The 23,104-nt window shown below is 38.2% G+C and overlaps 1 protein-coding gene across 1 annotated transcript in view; it reads left to right on the forward strand.

The window, feature by feature from the left end:
• The window catches only part of CPLANE1 (ciliogenesis and planar polarity effector complex subunit 1), a 63,164-nt gene that overhangs the window by 4,484 nt on the left and 35,576 nt on the right, over nt 1–23,104 (forward strand). The window contains exons 6-21 of the mRNA XM_050912520.1: nt 156–312; nt 1,098–1,201; nt 1,357–1,539; nt 3,006–3,255; nt 4,328–4,480; nt 5,415–6,175; nt 8,897–9,081; nt 10,681–10,761; nt 11,635–11,799; nt 12,537–12,710; nt 16,638–16,865; nt 17,079–17,237; nt 19,995–20,218; nt 20,522–20,686; nt 21,779–21,917; nt 22,325–22,434. Of these exons, the coding sequence (XP_050768477.1) occupies nt 156–312; nt 1,098–1,201; nt 1,357–1,539; nt 3,006–3,255; nt 4,328–4,480; nt 5,415–6,175; nt 8,897–9,081; nt 10,681–10,761; nt 11,635–11,799; nt 12,537–12,710; nt 16,638–16,865; nt 17,079–17,237; nt 19,995–20,218; nt 20,522–20,686; nt 21,779–21,917; nt 22,325–22,434 (3,238 nt within the window). The remainder of the gene's footprint in view (nt 1–155; nt 313–1,097; nt 1,202–1,356; nt 1,540–3,005; nt 3,256–4,327; nt 4,481–5,414; nt 6,176–8,896; nt 9,082–10,680; nt 10,762–11,634; nt 11,800–12,536; nt 12,711–16,637; nt 16,866–17,078; nt 17,238–19,994; nt 20,219–20,521; nt 20,687–21,778; nt 21,918–22,324; nt 22,435–23,104) is intronic.

The raw sequence follows: 23,104 nt of genomic DNA on the forward strand, positions 1-23,104 counted from the left end.
CATTTGTATGGTTTTTGAAGAAAAATAGATTGGTTTTTTTATTGTTCATGCTTTATGTGTTTTTGTCTTGTGTTGTTTTTTACTATATATTAATCATCCCATTCAGCATAACTGAGTAACCTCTTGGTTTTGTTGTCTTTTTTTTTGGTATTCAGTTCTTTGCCATACCAGATCCACTGGGTACAGCAGACTTGTTTTCTTGTTAATTTGGTTCCTCAGTGTGTGTCTGTAAAGTCAAGAGGAGCTTTGCTATGTGCGTTTGCAAGAGATGGACTTCTGCTTGCAGTGGCTGTTAATCAAACTGATCCAAAGGTATGAATGATAGACAGTATGTCATTTAAGCTAATAGTTCAGTTTGAATGAAGTGGTAACAAGGATTTAATAACACATTTTTAGGAGTGATTTTGCAGCATTCTTATTGATACATGTGATTATATTCACATTGATATCCGTAGCTAAAAGTTCTGCCACAACTTGCAATTTTTTGAATGCTGTTGTTCAGTTAAGAAATCCGTGTAAGCTCCTTTGTCATTTCTAATCTCCAAGAAATCAATAATAAAGAAGTTAATTTCAGTTACTGCATTGTATCTGCAAAGGTTCTGGATGATTCTCAGTCAGGCCTCAGCCTAACATGTATTGGAGGTTGTGTTCCCACTTCATAATGTTATTCCTTTTAACAACTGAGAGGCCAAATCTTAATGTAGTTTTTAGTGCTAATGATGACAGGGAATATGGACCAGCTTATTTAGTGTACCAGGATGGGATGATGCAGTCCTTCAGAGCTCCAGTTGTTATTCACCAGCAAGACTGGAGAAGAGTGATCTTACATTATTTTGAGGGTTTTAGAAAAAGTTATGTTAAAAAGAATGTCGGATTATATATTGAGTATATAATAATGTTTAGTTATTTTTCAAATGTAGAAATAGGTATATAAATTAATAAATACTCTAAATAGTAATAAATATTGAAGTGCAATGTCACTTTCATGTATTATAATGTTTCCAGTACATCAAGTGTAAGGCATAACTTGCTAATAGAAATTGTTTTTTGCAGTAATGACATTTTGATACAAACATTCATGTTTACTTTCTTTCTAGGCAACTCAGATTTTGTTTTTAAACACATTGAATTTTGTAACTGTTTCGGGTAGCCTTAAAGGTTGTAGTAGCAAGAATAGCATGGTCCCATCCAAGTTTATCAGGTCAGTAACTGATGCTGTTTCTGCTGCTGTTGTGGATTTTTTTTTGTTTTGTGTTGGGGGAGGTGGTTGTTTGTTTTGTTTTGTTTTTTTAAACTATCCTAACCTTTTGATACAGCAGTTTGACAGAGAAAAATATTTTTTCCTGCCCAATTTAGATCTTACTGGGTTGGCGATATGAGTTGGACTCCTGATAGCCTTTTCTTGGCTTGCATGTTAAAACGTGGATCTTTGATTTTATTGACATGTATGGGTGAATTGCTGACCATGATTACTTCTGGCTGCTCTGTAGAGTTTGGACCGGCAGAGTTTATTCCATTTCATCCACTAATAACATACAGGTAAAAGGGTTTGAAAATGTTTACATGTTTTTGCCATATGATCATATCTTACTTTCTAACATATTTTTTACAATTTTACATAAACTTCGTCTTTCAAATTCACTCTTTTGCTTTTCACGTGTCTTCTCAATATCTGTTTCTCATTCGTAGTTCTATTTCTTATAGTGGGTTGGTTGTGATGAAAATTGGCATTGTGACAATGTAAGTATACATTAAGTGATTTGTTTTTTTAAAAGTGTTTGAATTTAGTAGTCATTTAAGATAGCATGTTTTTATGACATAAGAAGAAATTAAACTTAAAGAAGCACGAAAAGTGCAGATTTATTATAATCCAGTGGTATTTCTCTGCTCAGTATTTAGTTTTACCTATAGAACTTTATATCACGTTTCCATATCAGATCTTGTAAATAACATATATGCATGGACAAAAACTAGCTAGCTTTTTAAATGTTTTTTTTAGGGTACTCCAGATCTAAATTTTGAAATGATGCTGCTGGGTGCATGGGGGAATAGAAGGATCTCTGATAACACTTTTTAGCATAAATTGAAAGTTACAAAAAGTAACACAGTCTGAATAACTAGAGGAAACAAAATAGAATCTAAACTTTAATATTTTTTTTTTTTTTTAAATCCTATTAATTCTGAGTGACTAAAGCCAGATAGTGTGTAAATGTAACATCTCATGAAAACATTCAAAGCATTATAATACCTTTTTACACTGTCTGGTTGAAAAATCAGATACTAAAATACATTAAAATACCTTAATTAAGGTAATTTATTGAATGTATGCAGCTACTTTGTTTTCAAATAATCTACTAACTTCTGGACTATTAAGAAATAAATTTAAAAACCCAGTAATTTTACACATTATTTCAAAGTATTATGTGGCTAATATTAGGATACATGCACAACACAGCTTTCTGCAACTTGGTAAGGAGTGATTTCTTTGTAAGAAAAGACTTTGTAAGACCTCTTTTGTAAGAGATTTGTGTGTTGATATATTTCTGTTGAATGTCTGAACTGATTTTGAAATACTGAGATTCAGATCTTGAGGGATTTTTGTTTTTCATACATGACTGTGTTAGAAGCTACTTAGAATTTAATCTTCAAGCACTTGGCATACACAATAAGAGCTGGTTAAGAAAGCATGATACAGAAATTTAAAGTCAAATTGTGAAAAAATACATGTAATATTAATGAAATAATAAGAGAATACTGAAAGCTGTTTTTATTTTTCTTAAAAAAGTTGCAACTGCAGCAAAATACTGGCAGCTTGCAAGCATAAATAGTGTCATCCAGAGTGTTTATCCTGCAAAAATTTAGACACTTCCTTAGAATTCTGCATGGACCTATTGGGACAGTAGTGTGAGTGGTATTAAATGTTCATAAGTTATTTCTTCTCTATTCTGTTCATGATTATTACATATGATAGTTGCTTCTTATTTTTTGATGTATCTTTATTTTAGACAGCAACACTCTTTTTGTCAAGACTCTAGTCAGTCTCTTGGTTCTTCAGCTTCTGAAAGTGACCTTATGAGACAGAGATTCTCTGTTGCTTCACATTCAAGATTACCGTACCTCATTGTCTCCGATGGATACATGATAACAGTGCTTAGATTTCCTAACAACCTTTCACCATCAGGATTTGTAAGATCCCTTTTGCTTGATTCAACCCAACGGCTTGAAAATATCCGTCGGAATTTGCTGAACTCCAAGGTAGGGTTATGAATTATTTTGTAGGCTTTAAGTAAAAAACTTCATGTGTATAAAAATGCATAATTTTTAAACTGAGTACCTCAATTTAGTTTACTGTGATATTTGTATAAGTTCTTTTAAATTTTAAAGTTGTTTTGAGAATTCACTGGAAAACAATGAATACACAGTTTTCTCTGAAATTTTATTCCTTTGATGTCTGGGTGACATTTCAGTAAAATGTAGTAAAGGGGACAGTCTTACCTGTCACTATATATTCTTTCTGGAACTGTAAAAGAAGTTGGTATTTCTGTATCTTACAGAGTTGGTTCAGAGTATTGACAGGTATTATGCTACTCTGACCAACTCATCCTTTCAGAATGATGCAGAAAGGATTCTGTAAAACCTCTCTGTCTTAGGCTGCTGCTGGTTTAGAGCGGTCAGCAACAGTCCCAATGGTGCTGTGTGCATGTGTCCACTAGGTCGTCAATTGAGGTTGTCAGTTAAAGCTTGCTTAAAGCATTTTTTATTTTTCTGTCGCTTCTAAATTGAGCTAAGTCTGGGAGAAGGGAAACCTTTGGAGAAAGGGGTCCTGCAACTGTTGCCAACCACATAGGATATAATAGATATTAAGTTCAGAATTTTTGCGTTTGCTGATGGAATACAACTTCTCTTCTAATTCAGTTTGTATTTTGGATTTTTGGAGAACTGAGTTATGATGGTATTCATGTATAAGCTAGAAGAGTGGGCAAGGATTTGAGGATTTAAAGAGATACATTACTAGTAAGAATGCATGAAAGCCCTACATACTGGCAAACTTGTAGGATCGTTTCAGGGATCAAGAAAGCACATTCTTTCAGCATTGAAGCAAAGTAAAGTCTAGTGCTGAGAAAATTCTGCATTCCTGAAGCATGGTCAAATGATAGTTTGTTTCTGTGAAACATATGCCTGCTGACCTGTTGTGCCTTTCTGTCTGGGACTTCTAAACTGAAGTTTTTTACAAAAGGGACCAATTTCCTTGCTTTGTTTAGAAAATGTCTGGTTTGATCTTGCTAGAGACAGATAATATGTTTTGTGTTATTGTTATTTCTTTTAGTCTAAAGGGAGACCTCTGTGTTTACGATCACTGTTGTCTTTAAAAGCTAGTCTTCTAAAACACGCTCAAAACCAAAGTTCCATCTTTTCCACCGTTCCAAAATTCCTGGAAGAGGACACAACAGAAACGAGTGAGAAAACCATGGATTTACTGGTACTTAATAGCATGTTTCCACTTACAATTATGCAAATAATTTAAGGTATTCTAAATGTAAAGAATAATTTATTTTTTTATTTCTTTTATTTTTTTTTTTCAAATAATATAGGTATATTTGCTCTTAGTAGGTATATGTAAAGTAATTCAGTCTTGGTTAAATTCTCATTTATAGGTGTGAGGAATAAGGTTATTTTCTCAACTAATACTTGATTTTTATTTTCAAACATCTTATTTCTTTCAGCAGTGCATTAACTTTTTGAAAAACACGTACTAATCTACATATACATCAGTTTATTGCAGTTTAATACTCTAGCTTCAATTTATAATAAAATGTAACATTACACTACTAAATATACTGGGGCTGTAAAGTATATTAATAAGTAGTACAATATTATTATCCTTGGTAAATAAGGTATTTATCCTCAATTTTAGAGGATTCTTCCATCAATTCCAAAATTTGTACATATCTTTTGGAAGAATGGCTCTGTGATCAAAGTTACTGTGCAGCCTTTCCCAACTCTGTTTCATGCTTTTGGTTTTTATTTGTTCTTTGAAGTTTTTGAGCTTTTGTTGAATGGCTTTTATATCTTACAGGTATCTGGCAAAAACTCCTCCTCGTACTCTGGGCTTAATAAAGGACAGAGTTTCACTTTCTGGTTTAAAAACTACTGCTGTGCTTACAGTGTAATTTTTTTGTTGTTGTTAGTTAATTTAATTTCTGTCTGCACAACTATTCCAAATAGCCACATTTAGTTTGAGATCTAGATGAAATTGCTGTGAATTAAACTTATTAGCAATTAAGCAAGTTAATTAAGCACAAAGATTTCATTTGTGAGACAGACTAAATGGTGATTCCTTGCAGGCTATACTCTTTCTCAATAGACTTGAATTAAACTGTTGTTGTTTTTTGGGGGTTTTTTGTCTGATGTAGGATTATGAAGAAGAATCAGATGACGAAAAGCAGTTTTGCAATAGCCCTTCCAGCTTCTATAGCCAAAGAATCCATTCGTTTGTTGGTAAAGCTGATCAAGGCCACTTAGAATTTGCGTCAATGTTTGATACCATCCATGCAAAAGACAATACTGAAGAGAAAGATACATTATCAGTGGAACTATATTCCATTCAGAAAAACCTCCTTGCTGCATGGCAGATCGGGATTTCAAAAAATATGGAAGAGAAAGATATGTTGCTGAATTACACAGTGAACTGCATTATCCACTTTTTCAACATTCTTCAGTTTGTGAAATGTTCTTTGCTATACCAGGATGCATCTTTAAACAAGTCTGTGAAGAATACTCACTGGATGCATTGTGTCCTAAAATATTTTCAGCAGTGTTTAACTGTCTTGTACTGGCATTCAAGAGCCAGTCTGACTGGGCACGTGGCAAAGCTGACATTACAAACTTTAAAACTGATGCTTATACAGCAACAAGATCGGTTGTTCTCAAAAAACCTTTTGGCATGCTTCTGTCTTTTAAAGATGGTTTCTCACACTCTAAGTAGCGTGTGCATACTACAGTATGAGAATTTTTTTGCATCTCCTCATGATAATAGTCTCGTGGAACTTGACTCCCTCACTGTGCCTGTTTTCCTAGTTCTTGATGAGAGTACTACTCAGCAATTCAGCTCACTGAAATCTCTGCTTAGAGAGCCTCCTCGAGCCGTATACCATGATGCAAAAACAGAAAAAAGGTATGAATGATGTTTGCATGGGGAAGATACACAGGACAACCAGGTGATGGGGCCCAGGCAGCGTGGGTTTATGAAAGGCAAGTCCTGCTTGACTAACCTGATCTCCTTCTATGACAAGGTGACCCACTGAGTGGATGGGGGAAAGGCTGTGGATGTTGTTTACCTGGACTTTACTAAAGCCTTTGACACCGTTTCCCACAGCATTCTCCTGGAGAAACTGGCTGCTCATAGCTTGGATGGGCTTACACTTTGCTGGGTTGAAAACTGGCTGGATGGCCAGGCCCAAAGAGTGCTGGTGAATGGAGCTAAATCCAGTTGGTGGCCGGTCACAAGTGGTGTTCCCCAGGGCTCAGTGTTGGGGCCAGTTCCGCTTAATACCTTTATGAATGATCTGGATGAGGGGATCGAGTGCACCCTCAGTAAGTTTGCAGGCGACACCAAGTTGGGCGGGAGTGTTGATCTGCTTGAGGGCAGGAAGGCTCTACAGAGGGATCTGGACAGGCTGGATCGATGGGCTGAGGCCAACTGTATGAGGTTCAACAAGGCTAAGTGCCGGGCCCTGCACTTGCATCACAACAACCCCATGCAACGCTACAGGCTTGGGGAAGAGTGGCTGGAAAGCTGCCTGGTGGAAAAGGACCTGAGGATGTTGGTCAACAGCGAGCTTAATATGAGCCAGCAGCGTGCCCAGGTGGCCAAGGCGGCCAATAGCATCCTGGCTTGTATCAGAAATCGTGTGGCCAGCAGCACTAGGGAAGTGATTGTCCCCTTGTACTTGGCCCTGGTGAGGCCGCACCTTCAACACTGTGTTCAGCTTTGGGCCCCTCACTACAAGACAGCCATTGAGGTGCTGGAGTGTGTCCAAAGAAGGGCAACGAAGCTGGTGAAGGGTCTAGAGAACAAGTCTTATGAGGAGCGGCTGAGGGAACTGGGGTTGTTTAGCCTGGAGAAAAGGAGGCTGAGGGGAGACCTTATCGCTCTCCACAACTGCCTGAAAGGAGGCTGTAGCGAGGTGGGTGTCGGTCTCTTCTCCCAAGTAACAAGCGATAGGACAAGAGGAAATGGCCTCAAGTTGCGCCAGGGGAGGTTTAGAGTGAATATCAGGAAAAACTTCCACTGAAAGGGTTGTCAAGTGCTGGAACAGGCTGCCCAGGGAAGTGGTGGAGTCACCATCCCTGGAGGTATTCAAAAGACCTGTAGGCGTGGTGCTTCGAGACATGGTTTAGTGGTGGACTTGGCAGTGTTAGGTTAATGGTTGGACTCGATGAACTTAAAGGTCTTTTCCAACCTAAATGATTCTATGATTCTATATGTTGGAAGAACAATATTATTTTTCAGTTACACAGTAATTACAGCATCCTTTTGTTTCTTTCCTATGTCATACTCTATGGAAAAGCATGATAATCTGTTAAAGCATGCAGATTAGGGCTCAGATCTATAGTTGAATATAGTTCAGTTATGGTGACTTCGGTAATTACTGCCAATCAGTTCAGAGATAATTGGTGGGTTAACAGCTCATACCAGGTCTGGTAGTGCAGCATCAATCCAGGTATTGCAGCTTAACGAGCTTTTACCGCCTCTTGCCCATTCCACTCCTTCCCATGCAGAAGTTCCAAACTCTGTGGAGCCAAGAGCCTGCTCATATGCTATATATCTAGAATGTCAGTTTAGTCAGCAAAGTTTGCACTTGATTATGGATATGGTGTCCTGGAACAGTAAGAAAAACCCCAGTGTGTGGTAACTTACTAAACTATCAGAGCTATTTCTTCTTTGAAGATACACACATAAACTTGAAAAAAGCTTAAACTGAAGTGTGCTATCCAACTATTGGGAAGGTATGTTACTGTCACTGGGCTATTTCTTTACTGCAAAACTCAAATGAATCCAAGTGTGGTAATCATACAAGCAAGCTGTTCCTTTCCAGAGATGTAGAACCTAAGAAGCATTATAACTCACAAATTTAATCTTACTACAGTAAAATACATTTCTTCAGTAAGCTTAAAATATAATACCGTGTTCACCATAAATTTGATAGGCAAATTTCAGTTGTCTTGGAGAAGATAATCCGTGTTTTTGATTAATTGTGCTCCAGGTACTGAGCACTGTGCATATGACTGATTCCGTATGTATTAATAATGGAAGCAGTAGTGCTAGACAAGAAGATGCAGGTGCGTTGCAGTTCTGGGCAAGCTTTTTCAAGTCCCTGGCAATGTATATTTGCTTGTGTTGGCAAGCTTATTACATATCTGAGCTGGTACATCTAATAGTACTGTGCTGGGCAGCAGGGACTTGCCAGCTCTAAAAACATGATCTGCAGTCTCCTGTTTCCCTGTCTTTGCTTTTCTGTGTTACACTTTCATTGTATTTTTAATCAGTCTTGTTTATAAAGACATTGATACCTGTTTTGAGGTCTACCTAGTTTATTTCATTTCCCCATTGTTTAGATAGTAAGGGAGTCATTTTGGGTGCATTTGAGTGCTTGAAGTAGATTGTTGCGTGTACGCAAATTCAGGACAATCAATGTTTGTTGGTCAATTAAAAAAACCCAAGGCAAAAAGTGTTTCATTTTTTCCCCGTTGTTGAAGTCAAGAAAGTAGTTGTTAGCATAAAATATAATTTAGTTTTTAGATACATAATGCAAAATACAAGAAAAGAAGAAATCAGTGTAAGTAACTGTTAACTTTTGATGATTTTCATAATATTATATTTCTTGAACTACAGGTTGATTGTACTATGGCAATTATTGTATAAGAAAGTGGTTTGGTATCAGGCGCAGCTGAACAGAAAAGTGAACAAGAATGCAGAAGAAGAGTCTGTTGTCTTATTGCTTTTAAGTCATATACAAGCAACCCTCCAGTCTTCAGGAGTGACCTTAGAACAACATTTGAAGATTAATTCTGTATCTGGTTAGTACTTTGGAAAGAACTACAAATGTTAGGTAGTTGCATGGTTACCTGAATACTAGGAAAATTAGGTCCAACTTAATGACAATAGCTGACCACCAGATTTAAAAAAAGTTAATAGTGGGACTTTTCTTAAAATGCTAATCAAAACTCTCTCGTAAATACTTCATGTCCCAGCACACTGGTAGATTGTATTATAATCTTTAGAGCTTGTTGAGCTAAATAAAAAGACTATATTGACTTCAGTTTGCTTTGAATCGTGTCCTAGAGAATCTGAATGCAGGATCTGAATTCTGATCTCATTTGTACTGTGTTATTTCCTCTGAAGTAGGTGGGCATCACAATGTGTCTCTTACTGGATATCTATGTAGAAATCTTGTTCACTCCATGTGATCGCTGTGGACCTGAGCATACTGTGTACATGAATGTAGTCAGCCTCAACTAAGCATCTAATTTAGTGTAACCTAATGTAATAGACTTAATCTAGCATATTTAGTTTGCAAACAGTATGTGGTTGTAGCCTAATTTCCTAGACATTACTGTCCCATGCTCTATCTTCCTTTCGCCTTCCACAGTAATAAGCCCAGCTTCCCATTTATGTCTCCCACCACAATTCCGTTTCCGCTCCATATTCTTGATCTCTCTCCATTAAATGTTACTTCTAGCTTCTCTTCCGACATCACTCTGTACAACACATTAGCTCCTTCATGTCTCTCTCACTCATTCTAACAATACATGCAACTTCCCACCCATTCCTTATGTTCTTTATTTACATTCAGGTTGCCAAATAAATATGGCACAGTTTATGGGTGAGCTAGAGTAACATATATGCTGATGGGCCAGCCAATACCTGAACTGGCTAGCTGCTGATAAGCAGGATAGAGTGGCAGATTTGTCCTTGTCTTTTCTTCTATGGTAGTGCTATTTTTTTCCTTTTTTCCTCCTTCTCCTTTGCCCAGGAGCTGCTCTCTTTTACAGGTACCTTTCTGTCAAAGTATTTAGGAATTGACCAATGGATTAAAAATTGGAATGGGAATAGAGGTGGAGAGGTAACATTTAGAGAGATAAAATGTGTCACAGTCCATAGACCTGTTGTTTAAAAGTGCTTTTACACTGAAAAGAAATATATATGTTCAACTTGCTAAATAATTTTACAACTACTTTTTACAATGAAAAAACATCTTCCACATCATAGGAAATATGAAAACAGATAAGAGAGAATGCTTTTCTCCATTAATGAACTATTGTGGGGTTTGAGTACTGAAGTTTCTAAGTATAGTTAACATTTGTAACCTTGTGTAAACTAAAAAAATAACCTAATTACTGAAAACCTTGTAGGAGTCATTATAACCTGAATTGATTTTTTCATTTAATAGTGATTTAGCAATTTGAAAAAAAAAAGGCAGGGAGGGGTATTCAAAATCATGTTCTTTCAGATGCTCAAAACTTAGATTTACCTCTGAAAATAGAGATTTGCTGGAGACTTACATATGTTACTCTGCTTTTTGTAAATCTGTAATAGTGAAGTAAGTGCATGTGTGTTTACACATCTAAGACTAACTATGTAGAGCTTTTAATTTGTTATACATATGACTTTTATAGGTGAGGAAAAGTTCCTTTTAGGCTCATACAGAGAATCTGTGGACATTTGGAAAAGATCTCTTTGTGAAATCAAGGCAAAAGGTAAGGGATAAAATCTTTTTTGGGGGTGGAGGGGGTAAGTTGTATAATCACTTTATGTAGTTATTTGTGACTGTTTGCCCTTCAAAAAAAGGGGGCAATACACATAAAGCATGCATATTTGAAATTAAGCTGGGATTTGAATAGAGACCAGTCAAAACTTAAGTCTGATTACTTCTGGAGAAAATTCCGTGCATTTCTATTTTAATATCAGAGTTTTCTTGTGATTATGAAATACTTGGTACAGAAAAGCTCTAGGTATATTTCTAAGCAAGAAAGAGATAATGAAAAACAGATGAACATAAATCAATGCCTTTAGTAGCTGTAAAATCAAAAGACTTAGTGTTTGGGAAGTAACAAAACAAAATAATTTGTGGCAGGAGTTTATTTAGGAGTTGAATTGAAACGGATATTCCAGAGTCTCTTCCCAGGCATCATGAGAAAAATTTTTTGCTGGTTTTTATGATGAGGAATACTTCATGCAGAAAGAATTCAGGATATTGGAAGCTTGGTGGATGTCTAAGCAATTTCATTGTGGTTTAGGCATCCCTTCTTTGAAAGCTAGGCCCCCTTGAGCTCTCCTGTCTTTGTCTGTGTCTTAACAATTATACACTGTATTGTTTTGAAAACTGCCAGATCTCTAGAAGTAAAACTGTGGTGGATGAGCATTAACTCACTTGTAACTTAGAGGTTGTAGGAGGATCATATCTCCTAAAATAGCTGTTCCTGATTTCTGTTCCTTCTCAGAGTATGTGTTTACATAGGTATATTTCTGGAGAGGGAGGAACTAGTACTTTCAAACCTGTTGTGTCTTTTTTTGTGTTTATTGTTTCTTTTCCAACTGGACTTCTGCCATTTTTGTCTCTTTTAATGCAGGAGGAAAAAGAACATGTTTTCTTCAGAGTAGATATTATCTTGCAATATTGTTTTGCCACCTGTATCAATATAACTTGTGTGAGGCTCAGGGACTCTGTGATCATCTGGTAGGAGAGATTCTAAGGCGATCACAGCTCTCAGTGAGTCAGATGGAAAAATTTTCTGGTATGTTGGTATTGCATAAAAGTGTGATAAGGTATGTTGATACTGTTTGAATAACCTAGTATCTAATTTCTGCGCCATCACACACACACTTGACAGCATGCTTTTCTTTTTACACTGGACTGAAGTCTGTTTTCAGTGACTGTAAAGGTCTTTCCCTGATCCTCAGATGTTCTTTCAGCTACACTTGTTGGAGTAAGTGTTTAGAGAACTTTCATTGTATAATTAATAGTGACAGCATGGCCTGTTAAATGTTCTTAGATTCAAATCTGCTCAAGGAAAGACTTTAGATAAGAAAAATAAGGGGGAAATTATGTGATTTCATTTTATATTGATTTAACATTTTTTTGTGATACAACATGATAAAATAGTGTATTTTAGATGGGTCACCCATCTTAAATTGACGGTGGGATTTTTTTGCAGATGCTTGTAATTTTTTTTTCTGTTAAGTCAGAGTATGAAATCTAAATGTAAACAGGTTTTTTTGACTCAGTGCTGATCTAAATTTAGGTACTAGAGGTCCATCTCTAGTCATTAAAACCCTAGTATAAAAGTCTTATTAATATAATGTGTAATTAGTGTAAAAGAGTAAGCTCTGTAAGTCCTGAAAGCTTGTCAAGAAGTAATACCGTAGTTTGCTTGTTTTAAAAAAAAAGTTTTATAAGCTGTGATTAAATGATTGTAGCATTCAAATTTAAGATCATTTTCCTTATGTTTTAATTTGATATCTGTTTTTTTAGAAACCAGGTATTTTCAACATGAACTATGGATGGTAACAGATGTTCATACTGAAACTGCTATGGCTGTGATTCGATCCATGGCACGATTCATGGCCGCTTATTTCACAAATCAGCTGCTATATATCTTTCCCCCGCACAATGTTGACATCCTGCATCCACTTCACATCAAACAAGGTATTTTCTCTAAAAGCAGTTTAATTTGCTGTGCCTAACTCATCATTTTTTTACATGTATATCAATGCTGTCTGTTATGTTTTAACTTGGTGATTTGTAGTTTCAGCACCATTAACTGTAAAGATAAAATAACTTAATTTTTCCAGATATTTTTGTTGAGGGGTGTGTGTGTGTCTGTGTGTGGGATTAATGTTTTGCACCTCTTTATTATTGAAAATATTTTTGGTATTTAAAGTTAATAGTTTGATGTGTGCAATTGAATTATGTCATCCGTAGAATAGAATCATAGAATCATTTAGGTTGGAAAAGACCTTTAAGTTCATCGAGTCCAACCATTAACCTAACACTGCCAAGTCCACCACTAAACCATGTCTCGAAGCACCACGCCTACAGGTCTTTTGAATACCTCCAGGGATGGTGACTCCACCACTTCCCTGGGCAGCCTGTTCCAGCACTTGACAACCCTTTCAGTGAAGAAGTTTTTCCTGATATTCACTCTAAACCTCCCCTGGCGCAACTTGAGGCCATTTCCTCTTGTCCTATCGCTTGTTACTTGGGAGAAGAGACCGACACCCACCTCGCTACAGCCTCCTTTCAGGCAGTTGTGGAGAGCGATAAGGTCTCCCCTCAGCCTCCTTTTCTCCAGGCTAAACAACCCCAGTTCCCTCAGCCGCTCCTCATAAGACTTGTTCTCTAGACCCTTCACCAGCTTCGTTGCCCTTCTTTGGACACACTCCAGCACCTCAATGGCTGTCTTGTAGTGAGGGGCCCAAAGCTGAACACAGTGTTGAAGGTGCGGCCTCACCAGGGCCAAGTACAAGGGGACAATCACTTCCCTAGTGCTGCTGGCCACACGATTTCTGATACAAGCCAGGATGCTATTGGCCGCCTTGGCCACCTGGGCACGCTGCTGGCTCATATTAAGCTCGCTGTTGACCAACATCCTCAGGTCCTTTTCCACCAGGCAGCTTTCCAGCCACTCTTCCCCAAGCCTGTAGCGTTGCATGGGGTTGTTGTGATGCAAGTGCAGGGCCCGGCACTTAGCCTTGTTGAACCTCATACAGTTGGCCTCAGCCCATCGATCCAGCCTGTCCAGATCCCTCTGTAGAGCCTTCCTGCCCTCAAGCAGATCAACACTCCCGCCCAACTTGGTGTCGCCTGCAAACTTACTGAGGGTGCACTCGATCCCCTCATCCAGATCATTCATAAAGGTATTAAGCGGAACTGGCCCCAACACTGAGCCCTGGGGAACACCACTTGTGACCGGCCACCAACTGGATTTAGCTCCATTCACCAGCACTCTTTGGGCCTGGCCATCCAGCCAGTTTTCAACCCAGCAAAGTGTAAGCCCATCCAAGCTATGAGCAGCCAGTTTCTCCAGGAGAATGCTGTGGGAAACGGTGTCAAAGGCTTTAGTAAAGTCCAGGTAAACAACATCCACAGCCTTTCCCCCATCCACTCAGTGGGTCACCTTGTCATAGAAGGAGATCAGGTTAGTCAAGCAGGACTTGCCTTTCATAAACCCACGCTGCCTGGGCCCCATCACCTGGTTGTCTTGTACATGCCATGTGATGGCACTCAAGATGATCTCTTCCATAACCTTCCCCGGCATCAAGTCAGACTGACAGGCCTGTAGTTTGTGGATCCTCCTTCCAACCCGTCTTGTAGGTAGGCGTCACATTAATTTCCAGTCAACTGGGACCTCCCTGGTTAGCCAGGACTGCTGATAAATGATTGAATGCGGCTTAGTGAGCACTTCTGCCAGTTCCCTCAGTACCTTTGGGTGGATCCCATCCGGCCCCATAGACTTGTGTGTGTCTAAGTGGTGTAGCAGGTTGCTAACCATTTCCCCTTGGATTATGGGGGCTTCATTCTGCTCCTTGTCCCTGTCTCCCAGCTCAGGGGGCTGGGTACCCCAATAACAACTGGTCTTACTGTGAAAGACTGAGGCCAAGGATGCAGTAAGTACCTCAGCCATTTCCCGAGCCTTTTTCATGATGTTTCCCCCTGCATCCGGTAAAGGATGGAGATTCTCCTTAGCTCTCCTTTTGTTGTTAATGTGTTTATAGAAACATTTTTTTTATTGTCTTTTACAGCAGTAGCCAAATTAAGTTCTAGTTGGGCTTTAACCCTTCTAATTTTCTCCCTGCATAACCTCACAACATCCTTGTAGTCCTCCAGAGTTGCCTGCCCCTTCTTCCAAAGGTCATAAACTGTCTTTTTTTCTCCTGAGTTCAGGCCAGAGCTCTCTGTTCAGCGAGGCCGGTCGTCTTCCCCCACCGGCTTGTCTTTCGGCACATGGGGACTGCCTGCTCCTGCAACTTTAAGATTTCCTTCTTGAAGAATGTCTAGCCTTCCTGGACTCCTTTGCTCTTCAGGATTGCCTCCCAATACGTTAATCTTTTTTTTTTTTTTTTTTTTTTTTCCCTCTAGGGTTTTTTTTATTTTTCCCATGCTTTGAGATTAGTGATCTAAATCTGATATTCAGGTAAAAGGATGCTGTATTTTTTCACCTAAATTAAGCAACATTAGAATTTCATGTTTCTTGCACTACTTTTGACTAAAGATGTGGCTCTGACTGACTTTGATCCTCCCAAAAGTGAGAGAAAAGCAGTGCTTAACAAATAGTTGAATTGGATCCATGATACAGTGTGACCCAAACTGAAAAGCCAGAGGAAAGCATTTTTTGCTTATTTGACAGTTGAGCTCTTGGAAGCCAAAATGCTTCAGACACCATATCATCAGAACAAGTGGGAATATCAAGTTGGTTTGTTGTTGAACCCAAGTAGTACTTGTAGTTTAAGTCCTGTTTTTCAGCATTTTTGTGAGAATTAGTATTTATCACAGTGGGTGGTTTATCTACTTTCTGCAAGAGATTCTGTTTAAAGATTTCCCTTGTTAGGAATTCTTGGTTTCAGAGTTAATTTTTCAAAGTGATTGAATGTCCACAGGAATGAAGAGTTATTTGGAAGTATTTTAAGTACTCTACTAGTAAGTTGATATTATAATGCCGGGTATTTCTCTGCAATATTAACTTATTTTGATTCATTAGATTTTCTGCAGTGTGTTTGAATACATTGACTATTTTTAATGTTTCTGTGCTACAACATGTACTGGTATATATTTCTTCATGGTCTTTTGGATGTTTTAATTGGACAACTTTCCAGATAAAACCTACAAAATAAGACCATGATTTTAATACTTGCATTAGTCAAAGATCCCTGTACATGGTGAGACAATCTTGGAAAAATTGCACTGCATGAGCTGGATTAGTGTGAATATTTCCCTAAATAATGTCATTGCCTCAACAGTAAACAGAAACTGCAAGAGATGCAAATAACTCCTTAGAGTTATGTTCAGCAGCAGCTCTTCAGGGAAACCAGGAAGTAAAACCTTGGAAAACAAATCTAAATGTCAAGAAACAAGGAGATACTAAATCAGTCTTCAGTTTGTCTTGATACACTCTCTTAAAATAATGTACTACTCTTTCTCAAAAATGCATTGTAGCTTTCTGTCTTCTGCAATAAGCAGCACAGTGAGTACAAACAACATAGCTACACTAGGAAAACTCTCAGAATTTCCATTTACCTCAAGTGTACCCTCTGGAATATCCTAAGCATATGTAGCATACGTGCAGATGTTCTGTCACTGTGATTAAATCTTTAAAGTAAGAATAACCCACAAGTTTTGCACATACTTGCATATCCCACATTATTAAGCAGAAAAACAGCCTACTCTGACCTCACTGTTATATCACAGCATGAGCTGCATCTGCCTGCTGCAGATAAACCCCATAGTGTGCTTCTAATAAAGAGCAATTGTACACTGAAATGAATCCAAAAGCAATGTGAACATATGAATTCTAGATTATTCATCTGATAGCATGCAGATTTATTTAAACTTTAAAATGTGTTTTTTGTGTCACAGACTTATCTCCTCGTATTATTCCACTGCAACACTGTTTGGTTACCAGAGCTGTCAGGGACCAAAACCTTTCATCTGTGTGGACCGCTGAATATGCTCTTGATTTGTTCTTTATTGGTGGACTCATTCCAGAGGCTGTGTGGTTAACACACAGACTTGGGGACTGGAAACTGTCTGTTTCAATTGGTGTGGCCTACCAGCTGTATTGTCAGAACTCTGATGAATTCTCAAGGTAAATTTGAGCTTGGAATTAGTATCCTGTATTTTGTTACTAAAGTTATTTGTGTGAAGTTTATAACAAGGCATATCCTTTGCCTCAAGAATTCATGTTCCCAGACTCCTAGTAGGTGTAGGACCTAACATGTTAAGATTAGTTATTTTATCTTAGATATTCATTTAATAGAGCTTCATTAGATTATCTATGGGTTTTACTTTGTTATTAATGAACAGTTTCTTGTTATATTTTCAGACTGAAAAACACAGCATGTCACCTGCCATTAAGCTTATCACCAATGAAGGCTTTTCAAGAAAAGTTACAATCTTTGTTGGGACAGCCAGTTACTTCTGAAACATCAGGATGTATTAAATACAAGCAGTTTACGGGTACAGACTATTATAAATAATTGTGTTTATTTTTCATGTTATTTCACTGCATATTTTGTGTTATACGCTGTCTTAAAAAGAAACAATTACTTCGTCTTCTCTGATGTGCGCATTACTGTTACAATGTATTCGAATACTTGTTTGGGTTTTGGCTTTGATCATTCTAAAAATGGACCGTATTATCAGTCTTGTCCTCTTCATGCGTATCAGCCAAAACCTTATTTGACTGTATTTGATACTACCTTCAGTTTGGAAGAAAACTGAAGCTTCATTAAAACAAACAAAAAAATGCCCTGAAGCAAATGCGAATGTATTAACAGTATGGGCAGTATCATCATACTTAAAATTAGTTACAAGATAGTGTTTAATTTTTGTGTTTCCTTTGTTAAAGGGGGAGGGGGTGGTATCTCATAGCCTGACAGCTCCCTGCCCCCAGGTCCAACAGCTGGCAAGGCTGAGAATGTGTTCCCAGTAGGCACATACACAAACACATACACACCACCTGTATACAGCTGGCTACATAGATCAATGCCTACAGACATGCTCAGCACTTGCGCAAACAGCACCAACAATCCCATCCCGTTTGCCTCTCTTGCTGGTCAGGATGAAGGTCTACCTATAGGTCTATATGCATAGAGGACATACATGCATATAGGGACCATATGCATACAGTTTATGCAGATATACACTTATACAGACATCCCATTGTACATATAGGATCCCTCCAGTAGCTGGGCTTAGACCCAGTAGCTGAATGTCCAAAGTTGCTGGTGTCTGCATGTATGAGCCCCCAAAGCCACAGCCCTGCTCCATTGTCTGGTACAGACCCACTCACAGATACCCTCTTCTCCCCACACACACACTGTCTGCGCACCCCCACAGTAGCTGACCTTGAATATACAGTCCATCCAGTAGCTAGCTGGCCTGGGATTCTCAGTCTTTCCGTGTTCTTCGCCCTTAGAGACACATGCACCTGTGTGCACACTGTCTTTCTGGCAGGTGGTCATGACTCCCTTGGTCCCTCCAGTATCCAAATCCCCTTGTCTTGCCCTTAGAGACATGCAGACACACAAGCAGGTCTCCCAGTTGTCTCTGGCAGTTGGCCAGGTGTTCACTGGTCCTTCCAGTCACTGCCAACTCCTGTGGTCTCTACTATTGCAAGAGCGAGGTGCACACACCCCTCGCTCCCAGGGCACTTCACTTACTCGTCAGTTAGTGTGACTTGATACTTGCTAGCACTCACACATTCGCTTATGTAGCCTCACTTGCTCCAGTTGCTGGCGCTATGGATACATGGGCACTCTGACACATGGTCCCATTCTGGTTGCTGGCACTTGATATGACTTAACTCCAGTCTCTGCAGTTGCTGGCATCCCAGACACACACGCTTTCTGACCTGTGGTCCCACTCCAGTTGCTGGCACTTAAAATCCTATACACAGACACACGGAATAGAGAGTCCCTCACCCAGGAAAATAGACATGTGCTGACAATGCCCAGCGGAGGTGAGGCTGCCACAGCTCCGTGCCATACCTTTGGTTTCTTTCCTAAAGATCCCATAATGAGCCTTGTGCAATCCCAAAAAGCTCTTCTGCTGCATCCTATAGTATGTCCTATCTTTCTTGGCAGTAACCCCTCTCAAGCCAAAAGGTACTGAAGAGAGCCACTCCCATTGGCTCATCTTGATGGGTTCCATACCTGGACACTGGGGCTGATGGCTCTCCTGGGGAAGAGCCTGTGCAGGGTGTCCATTTCTCTGAGCACATAATTTGCTGTTCTGCATCTCTAGGCTTGTGGAGATGAGCCTTTCATGGGTTGATTTTTCTACTGTGAGTAGATGGGTCTAGGTATTATTCAGGTTCCCCCACCTGCTGTTGTCTCTGTGCTCCTTTGTATGGGTTTATACAAGCTTTTTATCACATAACCTAACTTAATATTTTACTGCTGAAATTCCTCCAGTTAGCTAGATCAACCTGTCCTTGTTTACATTTTACAGAAAGTTTACTGGTACGATCTCTATTCCTTACTCTCTTTTTGTGTGTTTGGAAACCACATTTCAAGTTCCTGTCAGTAGGTGGATGCTATTTACCTTTATCTAAGCCATATCCCAAACACACTGTAGATTCTTCTTTTGTACTCATTTCCAAGGATTTTATTTCAAACAGACACACACACATATACATGCTATATATAACAATCTGTAAGTATGATAGGTAGTGGAAAGATTTGGCAGCACATATTTCAAGACAAGCAGGAGGAGTAGAAGTGGAAGTAGAGCAGTATAATTATGCAAATACCGGGAACCAATTGATGATGTATATTGAAGGTCGTGCTACTTCTAGGAGATGAGGAAAAAATGTAATAATATGTAAAAGAGATCAAACAAGTACATTTCCCTTTCCTTGATCATCATGCTCACTGACAAAAGAGTTGTTGTAGTCATTATTAATAGTATACCAAGTTTATGCCTGCTTGGCAAGAATGAATTGCCAGAATTTTATGCCAAGCAAAGGCATGGCTGTGAAGTTCAGTTCTCTATCTAGAAAGGCAATAGCTTCCCCCTTAATGTGGCAAAAACTAAAATTAATAATTGAATACTGTTTTCAAATGTGAGAGATCTTATCTTAAAGCAAGTAGATGCAATGTATACATTGTAATAGATGAATGCAAATTCTGAGAACGTAGCTTCATAATTTCAGAATGAAGGCCATGTATTAATTGTGTCAATTTATTGGTTTCTGTGCTTAATATTTTATAGATCCCATTGAAGAGGAAGATGCAAATGTTCTTTATAGTTCAATACAGGAACTACTGAAAGCAGCTGTTATGGCAGATGCTGATATTCTGTCAGAGACATTTCAGCTTTTGATGGATTCTGCCAAGGATCTTAGCAGAAAATTGTATGGTTTAGTTCCAGATGGGCTTTATCTTCCAGCACCACCATTATACTGTCCTCAGCCAGCTTCTCTCAGTGAAGTAAGCATGCATGATAGAAGTTTCTTGGGTCTTTGTTTGAATGTATTTATGAAATAATCATGATCTTTATTCTAGTTCCTTTCAGCTCATTTTTCTGTCTGTTTTTTCCACGTCCATTCATTTACTTAAGTAGCACCATAGTGATAAGAAAGTATGTTTGCCTCTGTATTTTTTCCATAAAGGATCTATGCTCTAAAGAAGAAGAGAAATACTCTTAGAAGCAGAAACAACATTTAGGTCAGATTCCTTATTGTATATGTCCTTTCTAATTTTGGGGCTTGTTTTTGTCTTGGAATTTGCATTTTTCAGGAAGACTGCAATGACATTCTTTTAAAAATTGAGAGAGAAGGTCGTCAGAAAGTGTCAGGAGTTCTTCAGCGAATTATCTTGCTCTTCCGGGCTGCTCGTTGTTCCTGCCCTGCAGCACAGTGGTATATTGCACAACTGAAGTGGGCGAGAAAAGTTATGCAAAAAGTAAGCATTTAACTTGTTTTTTTTGTAACTTGAATATCAGTCGTAAATATTACTGACAGGCTTGCAGTTGCATTGCAGAAGCATTCAGTCTTATCTGAACTTTGACGCCGTGTTTTTTACATGTTGTCTTCTAGTTTTATGCTCCATGTTCAGTCCTTTTAGGAAACCAGAACTTAAAGGTATAGGGTATCTAGTTCATAAAGTGTCTCCTTCTAAATGTCTTTCTGTACCCATTTGGTAATGTACAAACTCATTTCTTTCTCCATTTGAAAGAAACAAGCTGATTTTAATTGGGAGTTATAGCTGTTAACTGAAAGTGTGTTCCAGATCACTTAGGGTTGAATATATAACAGAGAACATGATGGTCACTTCAGGTAAAGTGGTCATCTTAGTGTACAGAGCATGGGACTTTTAAGATTTCGTTCTACTCGTGTGTTTTGTTTGCACGAACCAAGCTCAGAATATATTGATTAAAAAATTTTGTGTAAACTCAGGCTTTTCCTAGGTTGTTGTTATACAGCCACTTAAAGAGGGTTGACTTGCTACAGAAGGGGGGTGTGTGACTGAGTGCCTTCGCTCAGCCCCTCTGCCCCAGCATTCATGCAGTGATCCCGATCAGGAACTGGTCTGACTGCCAAATATTTCCTTCTGTTTACTCATTGCATGGTCACATGCTTAATGCTGGCACAGGGAGTTGGTCAGAAGTACCAACTGAAACAGGAGGGAAAACTAGTCTGCCTTGGTTGAGAGCAGCCTGGACTGTGTTGGATTAAGCTGGTTTCTTAATTGTGATCTTAGTGCTTCTTATACTTTGTTGCTCTTGTATTTCACGGTAATCATGAGTATCATGAGTACCATGCAAACAAAAGCATTTTTTGTGCCATAGCTCATACTAAACATACTCCTTTAAATGGATTTTCAGAGTACTGATTTGAAGAAAATGGAAAGCAAGCTTAAGCAGAATACTGATCTTGGCAGTATTCTGCTAATAACTGAGAGGCTGTACATTTAGTAGTGATACCTACAAAACTTTAACTGATTTTTATTTCCATTTTGATTGTTTATTTATTTCTTTATTTTTACTATCTATAGATTCGAATGAAAGGATCTCTTCCTTCACTGAGTCCATTCCCAGAGACTTTGCTTCGTTACTCCAATTTCCACACTGTTTTCTATAGATCTGCATCTTCTGGAGACCATCAGTTTGATGATACTACCTGTAAAATTTTAGGTCTGTATGCAATAAAATAGAATAATTTAGAGCTGGAAAAAAAGAACACAAGTGAGAATCCACAGGTGCAAAGAAACTCTTATTAGCTTGAAATACTATACTGCAGTGTGTGCAGAAACACGTTCCCTTTCCAGCTTTTATGTTAATTATCAAAACTCTTAATCTGAAAGTTGCTGTACTGGATTGTTGTGTGTGTTATAGATCTGACAGATGTGAAAGAATATGAACACTAAGTGGGACTAAAGAGCTCTAGCTGCAGAGCACTATTGAAAACTCAAGAATGAGTAATTTTTTTCTTTAACTACTGTTAAGATAATGCTAAGTCCTTTCTTCTAGCTAGAAATCTCAAGCTGTTTTATTTCGTTTATTTAAATAGAATCTCACCACATTGCATATTTGTGTCGTAGGTTGGTTCAGAGAGCTGTGTGCATTGTGTTGGATGTTTCATGTTCGTGAAAGATTGTCTGACACATGTAGGCGGTACCAAACTGCAAGGGAAAATATTAACAATCATAAGGTAATTATATTACTAATACAGTAAAGATACATTTTAATTGCATAAAGCTATAAGAAGAGTTCTAAAGGTCTGCTATATATTTCTGTGAGAACTTTGGTTTGCGTAATAGGACAAGATTAATACAGTGCTATAATGTGCAGTAAGTATTTGATGCTACCGAATAGTGCTGTCCATGTGAACTACGTCTTTCTAATAGTATTTCTGTTGCGCTTTTGCTTGGTATTTAACTCAGATAATTGAAGAGATACTGCCAGAAGAGCAATGGTTTCTACACTTGTCTACCTAAGTATTTACTTTTTTTTTTTTTTTTCCATTAGATTAAGATATTTTGGGTGTTTCCTGACCAGTGGGTATTTAACGCACCAAAAAATGTGGGTTTTGGTGCATTAAATATACATGGTTTTCAAAAAGAATAATGAAAAATAGTAAAATTTAATGATGTTTTCTCTATTTATACCCTCATCATTTGATGTCAGAGGTCAAGGAAGAAAAAGAAAGAAACTACTAACATATTTGTCATATATTTTGTAACAGTACAGATGTCGATTTTTGTCCTATCTAGTCTAGCAACTCAGCTGTCCTTAGCAAAGGTAACTTCCTTTTTAAAACAAGTCCAAAATTTCTCTTCACCAGAAGAATCAAGCTTCAAATAAACAGGATGGCTCTATTT

The sequence above is a fragment of the Gymnogyps californianus genome, chromosome Z, assembly GCF_018139145.2.
Source record: "Gymnogyps californianus isolate 813 chromosome Z, ASM1813914v2, whole genome shotgun sequence".
NCBI lineage: Eukaryota > Metazoa > Chordata > Aves > Accipitriformes > Cathartidae > Gymnogyps > Gymnogyps californianus.